This window comes from Perca flavescens, chromosome 22, assembly GCF_004354835.1.
Source record: "Perca flavescens isolate YP-PL-M2 chromosome 22, PFLA_1.0, whole genome shotgun sequence".
NCBI classification, from domain to species: Eukaryota; Metazoa; Chordata; class Actinopteri; order Perciformes; family Percidae; genus Perca; species Perca flavescens.
Window position 1 is genome coordinate 13,082,939 of NC_041352.1, and position 27,525 is coordinate 13,110,463.

At 42.3% G+C, this 27,525-nt stretch overlaps 1 protein-coding gene across 3 annotated transcripts in view; it reads right to left on the minus strand.

Annotated features, from left to right (window-relative positions):
• Nucleotides 1-27,525, minus strand: part of sema5a (sema domain, seven thrombospondin repeats (type 1 and type 1-like), transmembrane domain (TM) and short cytoplasmic domain, (semaphorin) 5A) — a 111,563-nt gene that overhangs the window by 58,227 nt on the left and 25,811 nt on the right. The window contains exons 2-6 of one of the 3 annotated variants that reach the window (XM_028569874.1): nucleotides 21,603-21,814; nucleotides 12,605-12,704; nucleotides 12,200-12,253; nucleotides 10,367-10,412; nucleotides 1,715-1,777 (exon numbers count right to left, since the gene is read on the minus strand). In XM_028569874.1, the coding sequence (XP_028425675.1) occupies nucleotides 1,715-1,777; nucleotides 10,367-10,412; nucleotides 12,200-12,253; nucleotides 12,605-12,704; nucleotides 21,603-21,750 (411 nt within the window). In that variant the 5' untranslated portion in view covers nucleotides 21,751-21,814. Of the gene's footprint in view, nucleotides 1-1,714; nucleotides 1,778-10,366; nucleotides 10,413-12,199; nucleotides 12,254-12,604; nucleotides 12,705-18,498; nucleotides 18,722-21,602; nucleotides 21,815-27,525 lie in introns of those variants that run through there. The other 2 variants (XM_028569876.1, XM_028569875.1) reach the window with 2 other exon arrangements.

The window sequence follows — 27,525 nt, forward strand, 5'->3', positions numbered from 1 at the left end:
AAGCAGAGGCAGCAATCAAGTCCTGTCAAGTCAATTCAACTATCCTTTCTTCTCCCGGTTGGAATAAATCAAATACATAAGAGAAGAGCGGACGTGTGCATTAAGAAGAAAAAAATACAATCACTTGTAAATTCACTCAAAGCACAGGCACGGTATCTGTGTAATAGCTTAAGCGATGGTACATTGCTGCGCGCTGAGCTAGGTAATAAACCATCGAAAGCCCTGTCAACTGCCGGAGAATGAAGTCTTTTAATGCTATTCTTAGTGTACATCACGGGAGCTGATCCTCAGAAGGGAATATTGAGCAAAATAATTTGACTCTGGGAATCAACAGTGACTCTCAAGGACTGAGGTAGCTTTGGTCTGTAATTCACAACAGCTATCTCGTGCTGGCCAGCCCGTGCATGCCTATTATGGGTTCCTAACCACCTTTCACAGGAGGATAAATACACAGCGGTGTACACACACAGGGATCAGGGCTGGGTAGTTCACCTACAAGTCAAGTTCAGCTCTAAACCAGCTGTTTTGTAGACAGGGGTATGCCTTCTAACCGCATACAAAAACATACACTTCTGCACAAAAAGAACCTCCAAAAAAACATAGGAACTCCCTTTATGCAAGGCCTATAAATAAGAGTGTGACTGTTGTTGGGAAAGCTTTTGACTTTACAAGTTGATTTATATCTATTTTGAGGACAATTACACGTACAAAGCAGGGATTCCCACTGAGTCGAAATGTTAACGCCAGCTGAAGAGCTCCATGTTGCTTTACAGCTTCAATATGTTCCATGCTGTTTTGAAGCCTGCAGCTTTGCAATTTAGAAAAGAGTTTAGCAGTGGTGGAGGTTTCATTTCAAATTAGTAGTTTATACTGTTGTTAAAAGGGAACTTTTACACATCAATATCAATTTATTAGTCGTCTTCCCGGGCTCTGGAGGGAGCTTCATCCAATCTGAGAAAACAACCCTTGTGATGTCATCAGGGTTACAACATGTTGGGTTTGGCTTGGAGCGGCATGGCTAGAGGAATGGCAATGTCGTTGGCTGGGTTGGTCAATCTTCTGCCTCCTTTGAAGATATTAATTTGTCCAATACTTTGGTTTATGACCAAATACCTTCAAAACCTATAACATTCCCATCATCCTTGCTGTACTTTGTGTTTAGCGCTAAGTAGCAAATATTAGCTTGCTACACGCTAAACAAAGATGGTGAACATGGTAAAAATTATACCTAAATATCAGCTTGTGAGCATTGTCATTGTGAGCATGTTAGCATGCTGATGTTAGCATTTAGCTCAAGGCACTGCTGTGCAGCCTCATAGAGCTGCAAGCATGTCTGACTCTTGCATTACAAATAGGGTGCAGAGTTTGAAATATGTTAGCATTTACCAGACATAGAGGGAGTCAGCAAAACAAAGAGTTGTTATTGAGTTGCATTATGGGAAGTGTAGGATCTAGGCTTTTTGTCCCTCACACATCCAAAAACTTAAAGGGATACAAAATTTCTGGAATACACCTTTAAATGTCTTGATTAAAACCAATAGGTTTAGTTAGCTTCCAAATAGCAACCATGAGCCTATTTCATGAAGTGCACCTTTTACTGAGGACAAGATATTTTCTGCTAAATCAACACAGAAACTTGTTTTTCTCAACAAGTGTCTGACAAAGCAATATAACAGTGTGACATTTGAAATGCTCAGGCATCACTTAAATTTACCTCAGACTTCCCACGGCTGAAGCAGGCTCCCTTGGTGAACTCATCGCAGTGCCACTCAGCCTCCTGTGGAAAGAGAGAAAAGAATTATGAGACTCAAAAAGAAGCAACCATCAGAAACATTTGGCGCCATGTCACCATGAACCACTTTGAAAACCTCTCAGGGAACCAAATCAAAACAATGTCTGGCTCTCAACCGTGGCTAAATTTTGACCTTTTTGAAGTCAATTGATGTCTGGTGACTTTGTCTGAGATAGCAGGGACAATAAAAATGCCAGAGAAGACATGAACACACAGTCACAAATATAATAGAAAACCATACTGCGATGAGTTAGATATGCTGGCTGAAGCACTCATTTCTGTGTGCTGACTATTATTTGACTTGAGTGGGAGGAATGGATAAAAACAGAAGCGAACAGTAAATTAATCTGACATTACATCTTCACTGTACTCTCAATACCACATATAGACACTCACACATACACACATTATACACAAGTTTATAAGCCATGTTAAATACAGAAGCAGAATCCAATTCAAATCCAATTAATGTGCATTCCAAGCAGAAACCTCAAGAAACGAGTGACATGTTTGTGCAGAGCTGAATGCACGATTTGATTTATGTGTGAGGAAAAAGGAGGTATCTTTAAGACGTAACACGCAAGTCCCTAGAGTAGGATGTCAACGTGATTTACATGTGAGGAAGAAACAGAGAGACGCTTTTTACATTTTTACTACAGGAGGGAGAGGAATAAGGAGATAAAACCTTGACTCGTCTCCTCCGAGGGTGAAGACACCAGCGTGCTCCAATTTCTACCATTTAATTTCAGTGTGACCTCTGGGGGGCTTTCTCATTGATAAAAGTTCTCTCTTCATGAAATGAGTGTTGGCCTCAGGACAGCACTGGGCCACTAAGACACTCACGCTCATGACAGGCAGAATTAGCCGTCACTGTCACCGGGCAGTTAGAGAAATATTTAGTTTATCAGTGTTTTAAGCCCCCAATGTCTCCTTCCAGGCAGCGCTGCCTATTCCCCAATAGTTCACTCTCTGTGGGAATATGGTAAATATCGCTAACTGAAAGAGAATATTAGATTTCACCTTGGTATCACGATGATTTTAATTGCCGGACAAAAGGGGAAACGAAAGCTGAGACCCCCTCAGCGCTTCTCAGACAACTTCTTTTATTTCCTATTTGAAAAGGCTCTGGGAGTTTCCTCTGTGTGTTTTATGACAAGGCCTTTGCTTTGCGCCTCACTGGCCTTTGGAAGGCGTAGAAACACCCGTAGGTGCACACTCCCACATACATGCACACATAGGCAGTAACAGGAGGGAGCTTAGAGAGAAAAGAGAGCTCAGGGTATGGGGTCCTATTCAGGGAGGATGAGATATGGAGTATTAATGTGAGCTGGCTTCTCTCTTGCTCTGTGTGTGTGTGTGTGTGTGTGTGTCAGTTCACATTCCAGCCCAAAGCTGGCTATTCTGGGTCCGTGTAGCCACCACAGACACAAACCACACGCATCAGCACAAGCAGCACAGCCTGCACACACAGCACCACAGCATGTCCCAGCTGAATTGAATGTAGGCGCTGAAAAGTGCTTTCACTAATCGCAGGGGAGTGGGGGAGAAAACCTGTTAATGGCCCGAAACCTTACCCACTCATGTTCAGGGTAAAAATCAATCATAATACAATGCAAAATCACAACTTGAGATCACATTAATGGGAGCAAATTGGTTGATTTTATCATTACGGGGTGATAAAGTAATTTATCATCATCTGAAATAGTTCAAAGCAGATTTTCAGAGTAGTATATATTCCTCATTACATCTTTAACATCAACTTTATGACTGCTAAAAAGGGTGGTGTCCGTAAGCCTTCAAGAGGGGGATATGCTGGCTTCATTTACCACTAAAGCCACCCTTTCTGACTGCCCTGCCTCAAATGGCCCAGAGTAAAGAACAGAATCCGCCATGCAAAGGCAAGTGCCAGCGTTATTAAGAAACATTAAAAGCTCATTAACATGCTTTTGTTCAGCCACTGTGCTCCTAAGATGTATGTGTCTTAAGAAATATGTCTGGAATGCACTGTAATTCTTGGCTTTATCAGAGGAAGCTGTGTTACAAAGACTGCTTTCTGTGCTTTTGTCACCTAGAAGAAATCGAAATAGAGACTGATAGGGGAAACAAAGAAGATGAGAGAATAAGAGAGGACCCAGATTAAATTAAGTGAGCTGAGCATGGTGGTGAATTGGCCCAAAAGAAAAATGAATATACATCACGGCACTGTAATCATCTCTGGAGAAAAGCAACCATTGGGTATTGTAGAACGGGAAGCAATATACAGATGTTAAAGGATAGTTATGGTTTATTACAACTATTTCTTTTTATCATTTTCATTGGGTATGATAACATTGTACTCAACAAATTATGTAAATGGGAAAGATTTGGGAACAACTGAGATCACTGCAACAACAAAAAACATGGACAATCAGATTATCAGCCAAAAATGTATCCAGATTGTCTTCCCTCATCGAAGGTACAACTATGATAAGTACAACAGATCAACGTTAAACCAGGAAATCAGTCTCTAAACTACAAGCCCCAGGAACCGAGTAGCATGTTGTTGCAATAGAGGAAGCTTCAGTTCCAGGACCACATTTCTAGGAACCTAGTTTTCGCGTAGATGCTAGAATGCAGTTCTGCTAATCCTAACCTCGCTTTTAACCTAACCCTAACCTGTAAAAATGCGGTCCTAGGACTGTGGTCCTGAAAATGCAGTTTCCTCTATTGCAGGAACATAGCGTAGCAAAAAACAGTGGTGGGCTTTAAAGCAATATCTGTGTAGTGGCTACACCTGGTGTTGCAGGTGCACACAGGCCGAAAAAGGCATTTTCACATACACAACCAAACAAACAGCTGTATGGAATTATGAGCATCACAGACATCCCTAAATAACTTGGAAAACCTAGAAACAGTAAATTCCAGCGGATCAGTTAAATATTTTGTGCCATCATGTATCGTGTATCGTGTGCAGAAGCCAATAGGAAGTCAGTTGTCTCAGCGAGAGAAATTCTCTAACACACATGCTCTAAAAATTGGCAATACCACCTGAAAAATGTTGGATTTTCTACGCGGTGAGCAACTTTGAATGAAGAGGCTGCCATCTTGGAAAGTAGTAGTTTGATTGCTCCTGCTTCTTTCCATGTTGGACTTCTTTTTGACAGTATTGCCACCCTACCGGATCTCAGCAATGACTTGGTGAGTACAGTCTTTTAATTACTACAAGGCTAGCCAAAACTGCAAAAACAAGACCCTAGTTGCAACCAACCAGAATAATCATTCAAGCTAAACAAGTGATTAGGATGCAGATATTCAGAGAAAGGCAGAGGGAATTTGGCACAGTCGGTAGCAGTCATTTGTTGCTTCAGGGAAGCTGAAAAAAAAAATCCTAAGATGTTATGTTCCATGTGTCCGCCCTCTCCTCTGTCCCCTGTAATGGGTGCAATCCTCAGAGATGAACCATTGTGCTCGGGCCTTTCGTCTGTCCTCACACTGAGGGGCTATTGTCACTACGAGGTGGGTTCAGGACAGATACCAAGGGAGAGAGTGGGCAGGGAGGGAGATAGACAGAGACAGTGGAGATGACAGAAAAAAGAAAATAAGGGACAAACAGAAAAAAAAAACAAAGAGAAAACAGAATCCAACTTAGGAGTCAGCCAGAACAAGGGAGACAGTGTGGGCAGAGTGAAGTAGTCAGTAAGACTGAGGAGAGAGTGAGGAGCTGAATTCCAAAACTGCATTTTTTCCTGACATGATACTGAATATATTTTTGCATAAAGAGGGTCTAGAGAACACACTCGCTGCTGACAGCTGTCTAGCTCTATGAAATGACTGGCTGTGTCTCATTATAAGGGGACGGTGGGTTGAGAGTGAGAGCTGGACAAATCCTGCTGGGGAAATCTAATCTGCCTTATGAATAGCTGATATTGCCTTTTGATGTGCTGGCACAATATTTACTATTCAGACTGATGTCTTCTGATGTAAGCTGCTGAAAGATTTACACATAAAATTGGTCTTTATGCCACATCTCAGCTAGTCTATATCCACGACGTTCCACTTCCGGGATTGCTCCGGTGCCGCCGGAAATTCAGCCGGATGCATGTCTGTTCAGCCGATGTCCGTTTCCTCCGCTTTCTTTGTGTTGGAATTTTTAATTTATGAGGACTATCATTAACTGCTCCTCAGATCTCTGCAGGGTAAATCCAGACAGCTAGCTAGACTATCTGTCCAATCTGAGTTTTTTGTTTCACGACTAAAACAACTTTTGAACGTACACGTTCCACCAAAACAAGTTCCTTCCAGAGGTTATTTTGCAGAGGCACGGTGGCTCCGTGCGGAGCTTAGTGTCGACCAAGACGATCGTGATTGGTTTAAAGAAATGCCAATAAACCACAGCATGTTTTTCTCCCATCCCCGAATGCTGTGTGGACTAGCCAGACCCTCCTTCGCAGCGCTGTGGAGGAAGGTCTGGCAAAGTGAGACTACGTCTCAGCGAGTGTGTAGTTCTGAGTCACTACGTGTATCATCATAACAGCATAAACTGGTAAGTCAGAGGTGTAGTGATATCACTGAATGTGCTGGTATTTGTATTTCTAATCCCACTGATGCATTTCACTCTATGCATGTAAATGGCCAAGTTAGTGGGTTCTAGTAATTGAATTAGCAATGCTTCCAGAGTTATGGGGGACAGTTTCTGTGAGCTACTGATTAGCAGGGCTAATTGTCTGTCTGACAAAGTGTAATTGCAAAAGGCAGGCCCATGAAATAGAACATGTGTGACTGAAGAGAGCCTTTTGTTTTCTTTGGAGTACTCTTTCCTTCTTAACGACAAAACAATACAAGGGGAAGTGAAGAAAAATGGAGGCACAATATACATCTCAACGCCAACGGGAGCTGTTATGGATAGTGTTTTCACGAGAGAGAGGCTGGAGTGAATATCCACTCTTTTTCTCCTCCTCTGGTGCTGTATCGAATGGTGAACAATGCCACTGATCCTCCTCATCCCAGTGCTTATCAACTAATGCTGTGCCACAGTGTTTCTGTTAAAACGTGGCCTTAATGTCTGAATCCTGTTTTGATTTAGGATGTTAACAGCACGCTAATATTTGATTCTTGCAGGTTTTTTTCTTTTCATTTCTTCTTTCATTAGCACCTTTGCTTAGGATATTGTGAATTCAACAAGCCCTTATTGTGCCTGCAAATTAGACACTTTGGGTTTAAAGGACCAGCTTGAATGAGTGCTGCCTGTTATCAGACCAGGTGTGCAAGGGTAAAGAGGCAGCTAAAAACAGGTTGGGTGGGGCGAGATCACTGCATTAGGGTATTTAAGTATGTCAAAGGACATTCATTTGGGGAGCTCACGGGCAAACAAAAACACAAGGCTGAGTGGTACATCTAGCCGGTGTGGCCATTCATCTGCCCTGGCAGCACAATGGGAAATTAAACACAATGCAAATGCAGAAGGCCAATTCATCAGTGTTTGTCCCCTCTGCAGTGGGCCATGGACAGTGGATAACGGCGACCCCAGCGTTGATTCGCTTCCCCAAAGTTGGCAGCAAAAAAGATCAGGGAGTTGAATGACGGTCAGAGGGGAAAGTAGTTCAATACTGAACAGATGTGAGATATAAAGTGGGATTCACCTGTAGATAGAGTGAGGATATTGCGCTTTGTGGCTGCTGTTTTTATAGCTAATTCTTTGGCTGTGGTCGCTCTAAAAGTTACTTGTGCATGCTGCAGAGTTAAGTCCTTGTCTTCTTTTTTCACAAGTTTGAAAGTGGAGCAAGGAGAAAAGTATCCACCTTTTGTTCTTGTCAGTGTTTTCCAGATCAGTGAGGATGAGGGTAGAGGTTGACAGGGAGAGGAAGGCCTTTTCAGGCTGTCGAGACACTGCGGAAAAAAAACTTTAAGTGCCAGATATTAACTCCAATCAAGGCCATAGGGAGGGCTGACTCATGTTTCAAGTCCTGACTCCTCCCACTTCAGCCCCCCGATTGCTATTCAGTCCGACAACAGGCTAGCAAGTTCATGTAATGTGGAAGATTTTCTCTTTATGATTCAGAAAGTGTCTTCCTGTCGTGTAAACAGTTCCTCTTCATAAGTAACTGAAGCCTTTCTACTCCCAGGACTCACTGAAGAGCAAAGACAGGGAGGGGCCTCGAAATGGGCAATGAAAGTGCAGAAGTTCTCAGATGGCTTGACATCAACTCTTTTAACAAAGGTCCCCTCTCTTTCCAACTTCTGATGTTCTTGGCTTTTTTCTATTTGTTATTACTTCCAAGCTAGGAGGGCATTTACTGAGGAGATTATGGCTGCTGGGCTCAGGCTTTATCGATCTCAGAGTCTCAACTCGATATGTGCAATAGAGTGGGTTAGACCAGCAGGGTTTAGCTACCACCCTAAGTGTCACTATTCTCTAAACCCTCCAACATACAATGGTAAGACTATCAACTATTTATAGTTTATTTTCTGCCTTGCACAAAGCTCGAAAACAACTCAACATACAGCAAACAAGGACAGGAAAAGAGGGTTGGATTAATGTTGCCTTCATGAAGCAAAAGCCATGGCTGTTGTTTTCGTAAATGTTTGATGCATGCACATACAAGATGAGATCAGCCTGACATCGATCATATGGTAATTATATCCACCTCTTTAGCATATTATAGGCTGTTTGTATTACACCTGCTCTAAGCCTTTTGCTCTGTCATCCCATACACAGCCTCCCTCTTAGCGCTGCCAGCCATGCAAGAACAAATCACTGCCACTGGGCATTATCTGAGATGGCTGATACATGGGGATGTGGTGAACTCACAAAGACAAGCGTAGGTGTAGCTTTTAGCTTTTAGCTTTTATTTTCCTTTTGCAGGAAAGAAAAAAAGGGAAAAAAAGAACCTCATGCAACTATTTTGAACAGCGGTGCAACCGAAATAAAACCCGTTTGTGCTCAAACTTTCTTTGCTCGCTCTGACACTCTCAGCACCATATTTCCTTGTAAATCTATTTGAACAATCGGCAATGCATGTGAGGTGAGTGGAGCAATGATGCCAAAAAGGATCAAGTTTTTCATATCCAAAAACAGTAAGAGTGAGAAATATATGTATACCGAGCCACAGAGGCAACCAAATCTCTGTGCAATTAATCTCCTGTTTTTCTGCCAGGGTGAACATGAAGGTAGGAGAGAAAAAGATTGCAGAGGGAGGTGAATAGAAGTATAGCATCTCAGCAGTTGAACTTAGCCTTCCCCTTGACTCTACAGCCTTGGTCCAATCAAATGCAAAACAGGCACTAGTGCACAGGTCATCTTAAATTGGCGCCAGGCCTTAGCAGGGATTACCAAGTCCTATTCTCTTTAGAGAAGATGTCTTGGAGATGAGGGGTTGATTGGGTCGCTGGAATCTCCTGGTCGATTCTGCAGTGCCAGCCGAGCGCAGGATGAAATAAAGAAGGATGGATGATTGGGTGCGTGAATGACACAGAGTATGTTTAAAAAGCATGTGTCCCAGTGAGCGGCAACAAAAGACCAGCTCTGCGTGAATCCTCGTCTATCTCTGTGGGGGGTTTCTTTCCTCTGTCAGTGTGCTGTCTCACTGCTCTCTCATTCCTTTGTGTGTGCTGCCTTCCACTCCTTCCCATCCAACAAATGCAGTCTTGCCTCTCATTTAGTCCGGCCGTTTTTCTCATTTTCCCTTCCCAGGCGGATTTATATCAACAGAGCTCCCTCCAGTCTCCCTTTTGTTCCATCCAGCCATTCTCGCTCCACTGTTTCTCTTTCTCTCATCATCCTCTCCTCTGGTTTTCCAGGGTGTAAGTGGCGAACATCAAGAGTTGTCAAACCATCAAAGAAGCCTTGCTGCTACCACCTAGAAATAAACCCCTTCAATGTGTCAATGTTTGTATGGTAACTCAGTGGGTCACAAAACGCTTGGCTCCACAGGGGGGGATGTGGGCTCATACAAGTGTAATAAAAGAAAGAAAAATGAGAGGATGTAGAGAAATATTAGAATTACAACATGTGGGAGAAAGGGAATGAAAGACTAATTGCTACCTCTTCCATGCGTGTTTTGTGCAAATGTTACAACATCGGCAGAACTCTAGCCCTGAAGTTAGCATTCTTTAATTTCTGTTTAATATTTCAGAGCATATGATTCAGGAACAAGACGGTTTAACCAAAATGGTAGACTCATTTTAAAAGAAATTGGACTCCATGTTCATACCCTAGAAAATGTGGAAAAGTACAGCTGCGGAGTATATGTCATACACAGTTTCAAATTGGATTTAAACAAGCAGGGTATTTATGCTGTCTATACTTTATAACATGACTCTTTCCTTCCCTCTGCGTGTAGACTCACAGCGCTTTTGACCAAACCCACTTGTCACTCCACCGGATGGGAAGTTGTTGTGACATGTGAAATGCTAAACCATTTTACTGTAACAGCTTTAAGTTGTGGGAGCTGGCAGCACGCTACGACTATAGCGCAGCGTTACTTGGAGGCAAGTGGCACTCTGGATGTGTGTGCCAGCGTGACTGCAAGAGCCAACATATTCACTCAGAACAGTGGGTGAGTCAGAAAGACAGAGTTAGACAGAATTAGCACTCACCTGGATCAGTGTAAGGTCTTCCAGATTCAGTCTGAAGAGGTGATTTCTGTAAAAATAAAATACGTTTGTGAGCTAATGGAGCCATTTGCTCCAAAAAAATCAAGATGTGGCCAAAGCTCTGTACAGTTTTTAATCTGTGTTCTCTCTTTAGTTCTTTCATCTTCACCCCCTCTACCCATAGTGCCACCAGTACAAAGGGATTTCCACATCCAAAAGGGGAGCATACAGACTTAAACTGCTTAAATAGCAAGTTAGGGGTAAAAAAGATTCAGAGGATGACTACACACTTTTTCCCACCTATTTAGCATTGCACTTCTATAACACTTTCAAAGTCATGATGGACAGTTTAAAAAAAGATCAAAATTGGTACAGTAGAAGCAGAGATATTGTCTTTTTTTATTCCACACATGCTTCTTCCTTGTCAAAAACCTGGCGCCTCCATTACCCACAATACAACTCGACAACTTTCACATATGCAGTAGTACTCCCTAAGACCTGTAAACCGACTTTGATGTGTAAAATCGGCAGCGTTTCCATTTCAAACTGTTGAATCTAAAGCATCTAAAGTTTTCCCCACTCAGAAGTTAAAAAATTATTTTTTTCCCCTGCTGGCATAAGGAGTTGGAAGAGTTTAATCAGGGTACTCATAGGTGGTGGATGGTTGGATTTCAACCGCTGCAGCAAATTATGGACCTCTAGGTTTCTTCAACAGTTAATTAGGAAGCAAAAAAGACTGGAAAGTTTTACGATATGCCACTATCTCTTGAGTTTTGTGTGTATGAGAAATAGGGAGAGAGAAAGAAAGAGACTGAAAGAAAATCAAAGCCTTAATAAGTGCCTATCCTGATTGAAGCCTTTCAAATTTGCACAGCACAAATTGGCATTTACAACTTTTCAAGAAACATGAGGTTCTTAAGGAGGAATATTCTATATTCTATTTATTGAATAACGATGTCTAGATCAAATGAAACCTGACAATTAGGGCGAAAAGCATTAATTATTGTGATTTTTTTCCCCTCTTTGAGACCACTGTATTATCCAGATTTTGTAGTTTTAGTTCCACAAAGTTGTCTTAAACATTTGGTGAGTTAAGTTCAATTTCACAGCAAAAACTCTTTATAAAGATCGATCTGTGTTGCTTAAAAACTATTTTGCAGGCAGAGGCCCTGCAATAGCTTTAACAATAACCCATTATGGGTTTTTCTTTAATATCAGCAATCATTTTTAAAGAGCAAGCATTGTTTTTTTATAAAGTAAATATCTTATTTTGGAGCTCAAATCTTCAAGCATGTTTATTTTTCACACACATTCTTGCACACACATACACATACAAACACTTTCACTGAGATCTATCAGTCTCCTGAAGAGTGGCTATCAGCCAGGTCTCAGTGTGGCCATGGCCCCGTTTTACTGTATTGATATTTGCATCGATCCCTCTTTCCTTCCATTATCACTCATTCTTCTAACCCAGCCTGCAGCCATCCATCCAGCCACAACGCCTTTCACAGTCAGACACTCCACAGTCATCAAGTTGGCACAGAAAATTGAACTAAATCTTATATCTCATTTTTTTTTTTAGTACTCCAAATACCATGTGTTGATAGAATTGTAGCTAAAAATAAAAGATTGCCAGGAACAAAAAAAAACATTATGTGGCTTTTATATATTATATTATCACAGTTTTGCCAGCAGTTTCAGTGAGAATCCACTGGCCTCTTGGACCTTTGCTTCTTATCCATCCACACATACACACTCGACCCGATTAGCCTTTTCCATCTAAGTTCCTGGGGTGCATTAGTAAATTCCCTGGGCTCACTTTGTTTTGCTGCTCACCTTCCTGCTGGCTCCTTCCTTATATCTTGTTCATGTTGTGGGGAGTGTTTCTGTCTATTGACAAGTAAGCCATTAAGAGAAGTGCAGAGCGCACTTCATCTGGAATCAGCCACAGACTCACACAGCGTGAATGTAAGTATGCGTTCACACACACAAACACACACACAGACAGACACACACACACACACACACACACACACACACACACACAAACACACACAATGGACTTGGAAACAATCTCCAAAGCCAGTGTTCTCTGGCTTTGGAAGACACCTATAGAGAATGTGATCATTACTCATGCAATGCACCAACAAACACTGAAAAGAAGGGGAATGAAAGATAAGACAATAACAGGACAGACAACAACAGAAAGAGACAGGAGACAAAAACTCAGATATGCGTTACCTGGCACCGACGATCAGTTCGTTCTGGCCAGGGTCGAAGGTCAGCTGTGAGTAATCCACCGTGCCTTCTGCTTTGAACCTGAAGATCCATGGCTCCATCGCTGCCAACGACACCACAGGACACAAATAATGTGAACCAATCAGAGAGGAGACTTTACGATTACAGATGACAGCTGTGCTGATGAATAAGCTGCGTTCAAAGGGCTGCTGTAACTTTTCTTCAGACAAGGCCAAATTTATAATAGCAGCAAGTCGTTCCACTTCTGCCTTTGTTCAGATTTTTACCTTTCCGTCTACCTTTAGTGATGCTGCGTAGCATCTGAGATGTAAATATTAGAGCCATCGCACTTGTGTTTTGCATTACAATGAGTTTACATGGGCAACAAATGCAAGTTTTCGGCTGTAGCAGTAATGCTGCATTATTGGCAGGTGCAAACCACACATCTATAAAGCCTGCAATAACGGACAGAAGAGGTGGGGCTCATCAAAAATAATGGTCTGTGTGGGGTGTTTGTGTACCTGCTACATACAGTAAGTTAATGATATCATAAACTTATAACACAGTTAAACATAATGTTATTTCACATCAGGTAAGTTGCAATGCATACATTGCATTGATATAGATTAAACTATCCGATAGTATTGTAGAGTAGCCACAATTAGCTCCAAGTCAACCAGCTAGTACAAGTTTCAAATGTTGCTTACACATGAATACATCAGTAACATTCTAATAATAATATAATATATGACGGTATTACACTCACAGGGGCCCTTTTTCAGAAAGTACATTTAGTGGATATTACTTCTGTTACTAAAGCAAGATTTTGAATGCAGGACTTTTACTTGTTATTGAATAATTTCCACTGTGGTGCTTTTACGTCTGAATATGTCTTCCAACAGTGAGGACCAATATAGTGTTTAAAGTAATGCTGTACAGACAGTCCTCTTGACAATTTTGGGCTACATAGGTAAACCTGACCTGACTTGACTCATATACATTTCATTTACTTTTGCATAAGATAGAGTTATAGATCATTATATTTTAGTTTAGCATATTTTGTAATTACTACTACTCAACAAAACCATTAGGCAAGTTGTTACCTGTAATGATGCGAATATGAGCCCTTCTACTGAAGGAAATGAAGAAGAGATTGAATAAATACAAAATGCTTTGAGCTGTCCCTGCTGTCGCTCATTCAAAAAATAATTTTCCACGGATCAAAGTACTCTTACATTACTGCTTCTGAGCCTCACCAAAATAAAAGCGAGACTGGAGACTTCCATTCATAAGTGAATGTGTACAAAATAGTGAAATCTAGCTTCTTGTGACTCAGTGGGCAGTCCTTTGATTTCTGTAAACCATCACAACTGTTGATTTACCGCTTTCATGTAAATGTATACTGTGGATGAACGATGAAGACAGATGAGAGTCCGACTTTTTATGGAAATTGACCTTGGTACGGTGAATACATACACACATGAAGAGAGAGAGAGAGATATCCCAGACAGACACTGACATCTTATCCACAACATGCCTGTTCTCATGGCGCCCAACCCATTAACCCCTGACCAATCCAATCACAGGACAGTGTGGTTGCCGAGCGATGAGGACGGCCTGTCTACCATCTGGTTACCCGATAGGTTTAGTCGAGGGTGGTCAATCAGTCATGGTGACGTGTTTTCAACATCACTCATCACATACTCGATCTGCAGTCATAATAACTTATTCTATACTGTCGGATTACACTTCCAAAAATCATCACCACATTTGGGATATTTTCTCCAAAAAGCTCGAAATTATTATTTTTGAGTAAGGTGCCAGAATTCCTGCAGAGTTTTTAGCGTTGGTTGCTACAGTGATTTAAAATCATCCATCACTACATTTGTGAGCTATTTCCAGACTAAAAATTCCAAAGGGACTTTTTTTTATTTACCAGGGAGCTTTCCATCAGGGCCGGAACGGAGGGAGAGGACAGCTTGAATATCCTCTCTGCAACACATTATCTGCTTCTTCAGGCACACCTGTCACACAGCGTTTCAAATGAAAGCATGCTCTCCCTTGACTGCATCAAAAGCAAGTACTTTCGGGTTTCGGTGACAAACGTGGGAATTCTTGGTGTTTTAAAATGAATACAAACAGAGCAAGAAACCTGGGAGCTTCCGAAGAACATCTGCCTCCTCCACTTCACGTAGTGGGACCAAACTCCAAGTCTCCTAACAAAACAACATCATCTGCTGCGAGACAGCGCCGCTGTATGCAAAGACATGTTCCCTTGTTCTCTTTCAAGTCTCCAGTATGGAGTGCAACTGCTAGAGGAAAAAGCATCCAGCGTCTGACTCCAGGTTACACAGCCCTAATACATTTTCATCAGCAGCAGTGAAATAAATATCTGGCAGATCACGAACAACTTCACCCCAAAGATTTCATTTTGGTTAATGGCTTCTGTTCTGCTTAAATTCTGTAGGGAGACACAAAGTTTTGGAAGTGCCAATCCTTTAGCTCCACTGGGCTTGTTTTTCACTCCATCGAGAGGATCCCTGGCATACAAATGTAACAGTGACACCCTCCGGGGGAAGAAGCCGCTTGACGAACCCTGCTTCTCCCCATAAATCTCCCTGACTCACCAGGGGAGGCTCGCTAACGGGGTGATGGAGTGTGTGTGTGTGTGTGTGTGTGTGTGTGTGTGAGACAGAAACAGAGAAGAAAGGATATTTGTTGGAGTGTGGAAAAGGGGCACGAGGTTCTAATTGAACATAACAGCACTCAAAGGATTTATGGCCTTTTGTGACTGGGCCAAGGACCATTCATAAACATTCATAACCAGCGTGGATGGAACCTCCCAAGGCTGCGGAGCTAAATATACGGAGCTTCACAAAGTCAAACTCGTGGGGGTTTAGGAGATCAAAGTTTGGGTTTACTACAGGGATACAAGACAGTGGCACACTTGAAAAAATTTTCAAAAACAGCACTGCAGGATACTGGGTTAGCTTCACAGAGACTAATCACACTGATTTGAACTCTGATCTGACTTGTGATATTTATTTGTTTTTCGATGGGTTGTATAAGCTTATTTTAGGGGCAAGCAGGGAGGTTTTTATGATCCCATAAAATCAACAGTATCGTTAATCCAGTAGAAGAGAAAATAGTAGTACAACCCCCAGCTAATATTTATCCTGAAATAAAAACTAATCCCACTCCCAATCTCACTTCCTAGATTTCAGGCCTGCTTGCATGTTACACGGGTTCGTATCAGCTGCCCTTTAAATGCACGTGATAATGTAATCACATCACAGCCATGCTTGTACAGCAGCTGCCTGAATCAGGGGATTGGCTGCCGATGAGACGAAGGCGTAATCGCACACACGCGTGCAGAATCATACACACCGATTGGGATGAAAATTCAGAGAGCAGCCAGGGCTCTGAGCCAACATAAAACCAACACACACACACACACACACACACACACACACACACACACACACACACACACACACACACACACACACACACACACCCTCTCAGTCCCATCTTATCCCCTTAACCCCTGTCTCCCTCCTCCTTAAAATAGAACAGCCCATCACTCACACCCGTTTGTTATTCCCCGCTCTGACACGGAGCAGTTGACACAAAGACAAAATGACAGGATATATAAATATTTACACCCAGCATCAGAGGCCACGCCAGTCTTCAGTCTGCCAGCGCTCAAAGTTAGTGCTTTACAGTACTGCCAGGCCTGCAACAATGGCAACATGTGGAACCAATTCTGAAACATGAATGGTTTGTCTATGAGTGGTGTAGATAGAGTGTGACAACAGACGCTTGCATAAATGAAGAGCCTGTTCACTCTAAATGCAGCCCTGTGGTAATGGGCAACCAAAGAATGGCAACTATTTGGTCAAGTTGATGTGAAGAAACAATTTGGCCAAGCGGTCGAGAAAACAAACACCTGCGCAGTTTGAAAAAAACAAGGTCAGTTAAAACCTTTGGCGCGCGGCTCTGCGCTCAAAGGTTTTCTTCCTATTATGTTATTTCGAGCAAGAAAAACAAGAACATATTACAGCTCAAAGCCCTGCACCTCAAATTACCGTGGCTGTGCTGTGGCACTGGGGCAGCGAGTGAATCATGCGAAACAAACCACGGTCAAGCCACACATAAGTGTGCAATAAAATATTTAAATCTAATGTGTATTTAGGAGTCGTTTGGTTCTAGGGGGTGCGGGAGAAGAGACAACCAAAATCTCCAGAATAACCAAATCTCATCATGCCACTTAAAAAAAGAAAAAAAAGAAAAAAGGAAGAGATTAAAATATATATGTGGGGAAATGACATGTGGGAATTTTATTGCAGCGGGTAAATGAAAGACGTACAAATCCAAAAATATGGACAGGTCCTTCTTCATTCCATCAAGTGGAATAAAACATGGCTAGAACATAGTTGACCTTGGACACAAATAGCGCGGACTTAATGTTTTGGAATTTAAGCTTTGAATACCTTGGAGGGCTTTCAATTCAAAAGAATCACTCCCAAATGACCAATTAAAAGACCTCTGATACTAGTTGTAGCCTGTTATGTTTATGAATGCTATGAGGCCATTTGTTTATTTTCCTGTTTTCACTCCCCTCTCTCTAACGATGTGTTAACCGTTCAGGGATGATAAAAGCTGAGCTCAGTCTGTGGCTGTAAAACCAGTCTGCCGGCCCGGTTCCACTCCTCAGAGACGTGGCCCTCAGCTTGGCCTGTGAAGGCATTGCTTACACCAGTTTATAACCTTTAAAAGTCTTCAAGCCTACACACAGGAACACTTGTTAAATACAACACTTTATTAATACAGTATATCTGAGCTACAATAACACAGCAAATGCTTGGTTTGAAAACATATCCTTTACCAAGAAGGGGGATAGTCTTTCAACGACCCTCCTATGATAATTCCATAAATGACACACATTTACATTGGACCTCTGCTGAAGCTATATTCAGACCTGTTTTTGCGAAAGTGTAGCGAGTGTACATTTTGTGTAAACATTCTGAATGTAGCTGCTGAACTGCACAGTGTACTTTCTTTCTGAAACCCTACATTTCTAAAACCGCTATACAAAGCAGAAAGTGGTCTTTAGACTATAGCATCCTTGCACCACAGTAGCAGTTCTGTCAGCCAAGTGTTGTGCCAAGTCAGAAAACCGCCATCCCCAGCGGGGTCAAAGCCATGTGAGGCACGCCCTTCCATAGTCAGGCCACAATCACATAGAGAGAAAGAAACGCTGTCACTGGAACATACTCAGACAAACCTTGACCTTCTCGTGCGGGTCACAACCACTCTTTGGGCTCTGTGTTGTTGAACGTTAACTCCTTTTTTTTTCTTTTACCAAGCTAGCTAACTGAAACCTATGGCTGAAACTAATTGCTATTTCAGTGAGCCAAACATCCACAATGCAGACCCAGTGGCACAAATTAGTAAAGAGAAGCAGCATATCACTCTTATTTCTTTCACCCCAACCTTGAATATAAGTGCTGCATACTAACTGCAGTTGATTCATCTATTTCTTTTAGTAATTCAACCTCTGAAATGTCAGATAATTGAGAGAAAAGTAATGTCCCACAGTCCAAGGTGATGTTGTCATATTGCTTGTTTTGTTCCACCAACAGTCCAAAAAAACATTCCTTTAAATTAAAAATGTAGTTTCTTTAGTGCAGAGAATTAGATGATGTCTTTATGCTAAATATGTAGCTTCAGCCAGCAGCCGGTAATCTTAGCGTAGCATAAAAACTAGCTCACTCATTAACACATAACATCTAATTTGTTAATCTGTATGAAAATTGATGTCTTAAGACAAGAATTTGTGGTTTTAATGTGTTAATTAGGGAGGTTTAGAGGTCCTGGTAGGCGGATTTTCTTACCTTTGGATAGAGCCAGGCTAGCGGTTTCTACTCCTTAGGCTAAAATAAGCTTACCGGCAGCTGGTTGTAGCTTTATATAGCCTACAGACATGAGAGCGGTATCAATCTTCTCATCTAACTTTTGACAAGAAAGCGAACAAGTGTGTTTGCCAAAATGTCAAACAAACTATTTCTTTACATCAAATGTACGTTTATATCCTAGCTATAGACTCTAATGTGTGTCTGTGTGTATGTCCAACAGGATCAGGTTTGCCTGAGCACAGTGGGAGTGTGGTGTTGTTGTGATTCACAGGGTTATATTTAATGTGTTTGTAGTCCTCCCAGCTCGGCTGAAGAGGAGTCATGGCAGCCTCGCTCTACACATTCTCAACAACCTGGGATAAAACTACATTACATGGAGCACAATGACACAACACAACAGAGAATGATAATAGGTTTAACGAGAGGTTTCTCTTCCCTCACACACTGTTTGTTTGTGCGTGTGTATGCGTGCGTATGTGTTGGCATTTTCTGTAATGACTTGCATTTATTGCGAAAAAGCAAGGGCTGTAATTTGGCAATGTCTAAAAAAGCTTTGTATACTGTACAACTCGGAACAATGAGATGGGTTTTTACCGCACAATGACTATCATCAGGCAATAAAAGAAAAGTTATTAAAAAACTGAGCATAAATATAACTATGAAGGCAAAGATAAATGGACACATCCATGAGACCATGAGAATTAGCAGCTGCACTGCAAAGGTGCTGAAGTTGAGAATAAATAAGATTGTGATGTAAGTAAACAAAGAATGATGATACAACTTGAGTTAAAGGGAAACGTGTGCTTTCTGTCCCCACATGACAGGCAACAAAACTCTAGACATGCAAAGTCTGCGTAGTTTAAGCACTTTAAAACCAGGGCAACAAAGCTGAAGTCTACAGGTGTTTGAGCTTTGAAACTTCGGGTGAACTTTTAGGGTTTAACAACATTAACAAGCCAATGAAATGTACATGCATGCTGCACATGTTTCTGCATCAGGGCAATTTAATTTTATGAACAATAATTCCACCTTTTTAACAGTTTGAATGCAGATGTGCGGGACTGAGTTACTGCCTATGGTTTCCCATGTAACTCAAAAAGATGTTAAGTTGACAAGAAGTATTTGTAATTTGGGTGACCTGATGATGAAGCTTTTTCCATACAAAATCTACTATTTTATCTGTCAGACACTGACCCACAGACCGTAATGCATCTGAGTTCCTCTCACGATTTTTCTCTTCTTCTGTACAATAGGCTTTGTCTTAGTGAACCATGTCTGATTACTAACTGAAATGTTGACCCCTTTTTTTATTAATGCTCCTATATTTCAACCAAAGCATTAGGCCACCAGAGCCTAATGGGCCATTCTGGTACATTAGAGAACACCAACGCGTTGACCACAGCTGACCCACTGGCTGGTGTGTTATCCCCCTCATGCAGCAAGCACAAGGAAGGAACATATTACGTTAGATGGGCATTTAGTCATCATCATTGCAATTGGCGCACAGGGAAGAGTGCCACCTCAGCTACATTGAAGTGCCAAAGACTGCAAAGAAAGACGGAGAGAGAAAGGCTTGCGGAGGAAGAGTTCTTGAGTCTGTGCTGGGCGGTGTTACTGAATATGAGTCTTTGCATGCATGTGGATCTTTGGACACATGCAGTGACCTTGGTCTTCTAGTCCATTTCTCCCGAGACAGAATTTTTCTGTGATTATCTGACTGGGACTCTGCTGGACTGAAAACAGCTCAATGACATTTTGCTGCTTCGCACAGGGTAGACAGAGCTGCATTGATCGCTATTGATACTTTATTTCGACTAAGTTTCGCATTAATTCCTTACAGTTTGGTTGTTCAATGGCAATGTGGGATAAAGGCTAAGCACGATAAAATCTGATGTGGAGTATGCTGTATCGAAAAACTGCAGAGCTGTGTAGTAAAGGCATACGAGGAGGGCTGTGTCTGCTTTGTGTCTCAAGGGAAGGAACAAAGAGTAAAGAGGGCATCTTCTGTAGTTAGCTAGTTAATTAGGCTAACGTTAGTCTCCGGCTAACTTTTTAATGTTTCCAGCTGACTCGTTTGAAATAGGAATTTTGTAAAAGGGATCTTGAATATTGATGCATACATGTACATGATATTGTGCTAAAAAGACTGAGGCTAGTGTCATGTTTCAGACAATGGTGGTAAAAATAGTTACTACTGTAGCCAGATTGCATCTTGCATCATTCATTCCTTACATATTTACCAACCCGGTGTACAAGACACTACCATACAAACTCTTTAAATGCACAGTATCGCTCTGCTTTAAATCATAATTTGAACATGGAGAAATCCAAAGCTTGACATGCCTGTAGTGGCCTAGTTATGGTTGCTACGGTAGCTGTGATTGGGCAATCACTTTTCAACGTACAAGTTTAGCGAAATTACCCTATTTAGAGTTTTTAGACAAGTATATCAGCTAAATGTGTACAATGTAACCAAATGTTTAGGTTAATTGTTTTCAGGTACTAGCAGATTTTAACCCAATTATTTTGTAATATTTTGTAGTCCTTTCTAGAGAGGGATACTTATTCCAGATTATTTGTATTACTTTCTACAAAATAAACCAATACCACTTCATTTCCATGGTAAACAACATGCAATCCCAACATTTCAGTCCGTATCTTGTTTGCAGTTGTTGCCAGGGGGGTATTCCACTGACAAACAGCTAATTGCTAACTAGATACCTAATACAAATGTCAAGTTACTTTTTCTTTCTTTGCTCATCAATTTGCTTACAACTAAGAGCTGACAGCATGTGTCCAAGAGTGTTTAGGTCTCCTAGCAACAGTGCCATTTTCTGATGAAATGGTCCAGAACCTCTCTGTATATGGTCTACAAATCTAACCTTGTGAAGGCAGGGAAAGAGAAGTTGATGGAGGAAACAATGTGATAAAGGTTAGAGTGAAGGAACGGAGGGAGTGAGAAATGGATGTAGAGAGGGAGCATATGAATTAACAACATACCGCATACAAAGTTCACATAATTATGAAGGGAAATAATAACGAGTCAAATCCATGATGTCACTTTGATGTGTGTACATGTTTACCTGAGTGTGGAATGAGCGGGTGCTCTGTCTTGTGACAAGGTGATTCAGGCAGCAGCACCGGCCCTCTCCTACTGGCCACGCCTCCGGGCCGCAGGACCAGCATGCACTGCAGCAGCAGCAGTGCATGCTGGGTAACAGGGCGTCCCATGGGGGCCTGGGTTTAGCTCACTTCTCCTCAGGCCTCAGGGACCAAGAGCATTGGAGAGACACACCTGAAAGGACACAAAGAGACAGTTTTGGGATTAAACGAAGACTAATTTCACGTTAGTTCTAATCAAGTGCTGAAAAGCTTGATACAGCATAGCACCTCGCTACAATCACCAAGGGGTTCACTCTGGGAGATAACAGCAAAAATAAATCCTTTCGAAAAGGGAACTAGGGAGAGAGGTGCAAAGAAGAGAGAGTGTGACAGATCGAGGGGAAAGTGTTTTTTTGTATGCTCCAGGAGAGCTCTCACCTCTTACGTTTGTATATCTGTGCATGAATCAGACATGGCTTTTTATTATCAAACACCTATTGTGTCTTTGTGTGTTCTTTTTCTAACTTTGTTCAGTGTTTCACTATGGGAAGCTCCAACGACACCACATCTGTCTGTGACATACAGGTTGATTGGGTTGGGTTGGGGTTCAACATAAACTAGGCAAAGAGCCGAGTAGAACCTGCAATATGTACGGAATATTTGGGTCTCAAAATAAACTCCCTCTCCTACCGCGTCACGCTATTGGAGGGGAGATTAGCGTCTCTGGTACAATGTCTCTCCCTTTTCCAGCTGAGCAAAGCCATGCCGATCAGACTATGCCTGTTCCTGCTCGGCCTTATGGCGTCAGTAGTGGCTGTGGTACATTTGGGGCTTTTAATGATGAGGGATTTCAGCGTTGGGCTGCAGCATTACGCCTGTGCCCACGCCGTCATCTCAACCGAAGGGTGAAAATAACTGGTGTGCGTAGCAGCCCTCCACCCATGGAGAGACACGGCGGCTCTCGCATCGGCCGTCCCACTAGGGACTGTGTCATCCAGAGTAACCATGACAACGGACGCGTCCCTGTCAGGATGGGGAGCAACGCTGTTAGGGAGAATAGTGAATGGCACATGGAACCAGAAGTTAGCCCAGGCTCACATAAATGCCTTGGAGCTTATGGCAGTGTTTCTGGCTTTGAAACATTACCTGCACTTTCTCCAAGGTCGTCATGTTTTAGTGAAAACAGATAATTCCACTGTGATTGCGTACATCAACCACCAGGGCGGCACTCGCTCACTGCAGTTGCACAAGTTAGCTCGGTGATTTTGTGGAGCAACAGAAGACTGCTGTCTCTTCGAGCAACACACGTGCCAGGCATTCTAAAGACGGGTACAGATCTCCTGTCACGAAGAGTGGACTCTCCAACCACAGGTGGTGGAACAGATCTGGCAGAGATACGTTCAGGCAGCCATAGATCTCTTTGCCTCGTAGGAAAACACGCAGTGCCAGTGTTCTTCTCTCTGTCAGGCGTAAATGCACCGCTGGGTGTGGATGCTCTAGCCAACCCATGGCCAAACACGCTACTCTATGCATTTCCTCCCCACAGTCTGATCTCCGCCACCCTAGTGAGGGTGAGGACAGGGCCTGTCGCTAATCCTGATGGTGCCACGGTGGTCAACCAAGCATCGGGTAGCAGAGATAATACGGCTCCTGGCAGGAGAGCCATGTGCAAGGGCCACGTCCACCCGCTCTCTTTACAATGGAAAGTGGTGCGAACATAGGGATACCATCCCTTTTCAGTGTTCTGTGGTGGACCTGCTGTGTTTCCTGAAGTACCTGAAATTAAGGTGTACTTAGCTGCTGTATCAGCTTGTCACGTGGGTTTCGAGGATAAGCCGGCGGGGCAACATCCCATAGTTTGTCGCTTTATGAAAGGGGCATGCCACAAGCTCCCAGTTTCCAGTCCCCTGGTTCCTCTGTGGGATTTGTCGGTCGTGTTAGACGCCCTCTCTCATCATCCTTTTGAGCCTGTGGAGGCAGTAATGATGAAGTTTGTCTCTCTTAAAACAGCTTTGCTCTTGGCTTTAACCACTGCAAAGCGCGTAAGTGACTTACAGGCTTGGTCTATTCGCCTTACCTGTCTGCAGTTTGCCCCAGGGCTCTCTAAAGTCTGTTAACGGCCCAACCCAGCCATTGTGCCTAAGGTGGTGGAGTCAGCCTACAGCTGTCCCTCAGTGGAGCTCTTGGCTTTTCACCCGCCTCCTTTCTCCTCAGGAGAGGAGCAAAGACTTCACACGTTATGCCCTGCCCGGGCTCTGCACATGTATGTGAGTCGGACGGCTGGGTTCAGAAAAGCCGATCAACTGTTTGTGTCCTGGGCTATTCCCCATAAGGGCAAGCCATTGTCCCACCAGAGGCTGTCCCACTGGATTGTGGAGGCCATATAATTGGCCTATGAGTGTAAAGGTTTGCAGGCCCCCCAGTGCCTGAGAGCTCATTCCACATGGGGCATGGCCACTTCATGGGCCCTTTTCAGGGGTGTGTCAGTGAAGGAATTTGCGCGGCTGCAAGCTGGGCTACGCCTCACACTTTTGTGATGCCGGGGTCAGTGTGACTCTTGGTTCAATATGATTTTGGCTTTTGGAGAGTCATGCAAGTGGTCTATATCTCCCATAGTGAAACACCGAACGAAGTTAGAAAAAGAACTTTTGGTTACCTAACGTAACCCCGGTTTTTGATAACAGAGTGAGGTGTTTCACCAACACGTCCCTCCTTGCAGAGACATGGAAAGAAACCTATCTGGAATGATTTGTAAGGAGCTGGTCGACTGTGATTATATGAGAGGGCGTGGCCCTAGCACAGTTCGACCTGTCTGTCACGGACAGACGTGGTGTCATTGGAGCTACCATAGTTGGTCACGCCGAGGCGATTCCCATAGTGAAACACCTCACTATGTTATCAAAGAACCGGGGTTACGTTAAGTAACCTAAAGTTTATATACTCTTATATTTACTTTTATATTTATACTAATATCTGAATAGGTTTGCCTTTTGTGCATGTCTTTGTTTCCACTGCAGAGGAGCTTTGTTGTTTGTATGTAATAATACAGGGAAGCAATAGTTCAATGTGCATGCATTCATTATTAAGAGTCCATTTGTTTGTGTGAATATGTGACTGATATATCTTTGGAGCAGCTCTGCACAGCACTCCTTGTGGGTCAATTAAATCCTATAGCTGCTGTAAATCTGATATGTTTTTATTCACAACCAAGTCCTCAAATTGCTGGATGTGATTATTATATAATGCTCACTGCAGAAAAGTCATTCACCGCAAGAACAACAAAGCAGTTTTCACAACTCAATTGTTCATGATTTCTTTTCTATGTGAGGGTGAATTGATGAGCAGTCTAGACCATCTACATCATTGCTTTTTAATCATTTATGTGATGCTTTTACCAAGAATGATTCATGCTGTGCGCAACAGAAGAATGGGCCTCCCTGACTATACCACATTTTGAGCAGTATGTGTGGTAGAGTGAGTAAAGATACGGAGTATCTCAGCTGTAAAGTGCTAGTAATGGCAAGGCATTGCTTTGCTTACGTTTTTACAACAGAAAATGTATTCTGTAACCGAACCTGTGGAGCATTCTTATTATTTTATTGCATGTGAAATAGGCTTTTCATCTGTTGTCCAGTCAGTGGGAAAATGGTGCTCTGTAGAGCAAGAACAAAACAATCCTCCCTTCATGAAAGAGTTGATTTAGTGTGAATGGTGGGTTGCAAATAAGCAAAAACTATTAATACCATGCTTGTTGTGGGAAGACAGCAAAATATGGAAAAGTATGTTAGAACATCAGGGACTACTCTCTACTCCTGCCTTCAAATGAATACCCTAATGTTGTGAGTGTGTGTGGTGGTTTTATTACATTTTCTCCTTGAATGGAAAGTTTATTCTACCTTCAGTGTGCAGGAATAGGCTCCATGACCTTGGGGCCTATATGGAATTCATTTAAAGTCCAGTATATAAACGCACAGGCAGCGTGGATATGTGGTTTGCCTTCAACCACAGAGTAATGTAAAACACCTGTCATCCACAGCAGGGAAAGCAAGTGACAGCCAGTGCCAGTTACCTCTCTCTGATCTTTTTCCCTTTTCGTCTTGACGGCTCTCACATCAGCTTCTGTGCTACGTTGCAGCTTTTCTTTAGTCAACCTGTCGTTTTACATGTCACTTTTCATTGTCTGCAAGTTTCCTTGACAGTCTTTGGTTTTTTTTTTCCTCACAAAAAAGCCATTTTACCTGTTGCAGCTGAAAGCGAGTGAGTCAGTTCTCCCAGGTAGTCTCTAGTAGGGACATTCCTCTTGTCATTTTTAATTCAGTCTTATAAACTTTTATGTCTGCATTCACTTAGGGAAAATATTTTATAATCTGCTAGGCACAGAGGGGAACTTGGTGTAGGAAATGAGATTAAGGATGTTTTTACAGTTGTGTGTCTGTGCGTGTCATCTGAAAGGACTGTGGTATTCTACATAATGTGTTCGTCCCTTGCACACGCGTTCGCGCATGCATGTGCATGCACGCGCATGCACGTGCACGCACACACACGCGCATGCAGAGGGTTGGCTGACAGGAGCAGGAGCCAAGGCCACCGAGCTGTGTGCTCTTTGTTGACCTCGCCCCCTCTGTAACAGAGCTGCAGTGCACATAACCTTCTGCTTGCTTTACCGATTTACAGGGGTTTTTAAAACCCTTTCAGTTGTAGCTGAATTTAATACTTAAGGTGCCCTGTGGCGATTTCAAGTTAAAAAAACAAAAGCACATTCTGTTAATCCTAGATGTCAAACATATGTGTTTAATATATTTCCCTCCACATAAAACTTTTGAATATTTTCATTTGTGCAGTGTTTCTACTGTATTTAAGTTTGCTAGCCTGTTGTTTTCTTCTTCCTCACCTGTGTTGGCGCATTGCTGCACTTCATTAAGCATTACCTCCACCAATCAATTGTTGGAATAGAGTGAAAACGGCCACGTGCATTCTCGTGTGTGATACAAAGTGGGGACCGTATCATTAAGAAATTGCTCCATATCGCTACTAACTCAACAGGGTACCCCCAGATTTAACAACAGAAAAAATACAATTGTTTTTTAATTAAAAAAATAGCAAAATTGATGATGCATCTAAACAATGTCCAATATATTTTTTATATATTTATTTAATATCAGAGTCAAACTGTTAAGTGAACCCTTGTTGAACCATTGTTTTTGCCTTCTTTCTACATCTAGATTGAATTCATTTCAAAATACTTTCCTCACTGTATTTGTCATTACATGGTGAAACGATGAAGAACTCTGTAAATAATACTGTAAATACGATAAATATATAGAATGCCATACATTTAAAAATATGCATATGCCACTTTAAAGAAATACAGATAACCTGAATTATGCCCACAAATGCATTTGCATCATGCCTTAACAGCACAGGCAGGCAGCCGTGACTTGATTTAAAACCAAACCATTTGAACTGTTGTTTCATTCCCCTGAAGTGATCTCTGGTGGATCCTGTTTTCTCTTTTAACTCACCACAAGCCACCGACTGGTCCTGTGGGAGAAAACTGGAATGGCTTTCTGTGCTGTTCGGTGGTCTAAACTCTAAATCATCTCCAGGGCATTAGTACAAGCCTCCTTCACCTCCTCCTCCTCCTCATCCTCCTCCTCATCCTCCTCCCCCTTCTCCTCTTCCACCACCTCCTCCTCTTCCTGCTACCACTCCTACTTCTTTCTCTGTCTCTGGCATAAACGATGTTGTCATTTGAAATCTGTACAGAACAGATAATACAGTACAATACAGTATTCTACCAGCATAGTGATAAGCTCTGATGTTCTTTCCTTCAAATTTTGAGAAGGCAGAGACAAAACAGACAAAACATTACACACATTGTTTCATGACAACCATAATTAACAG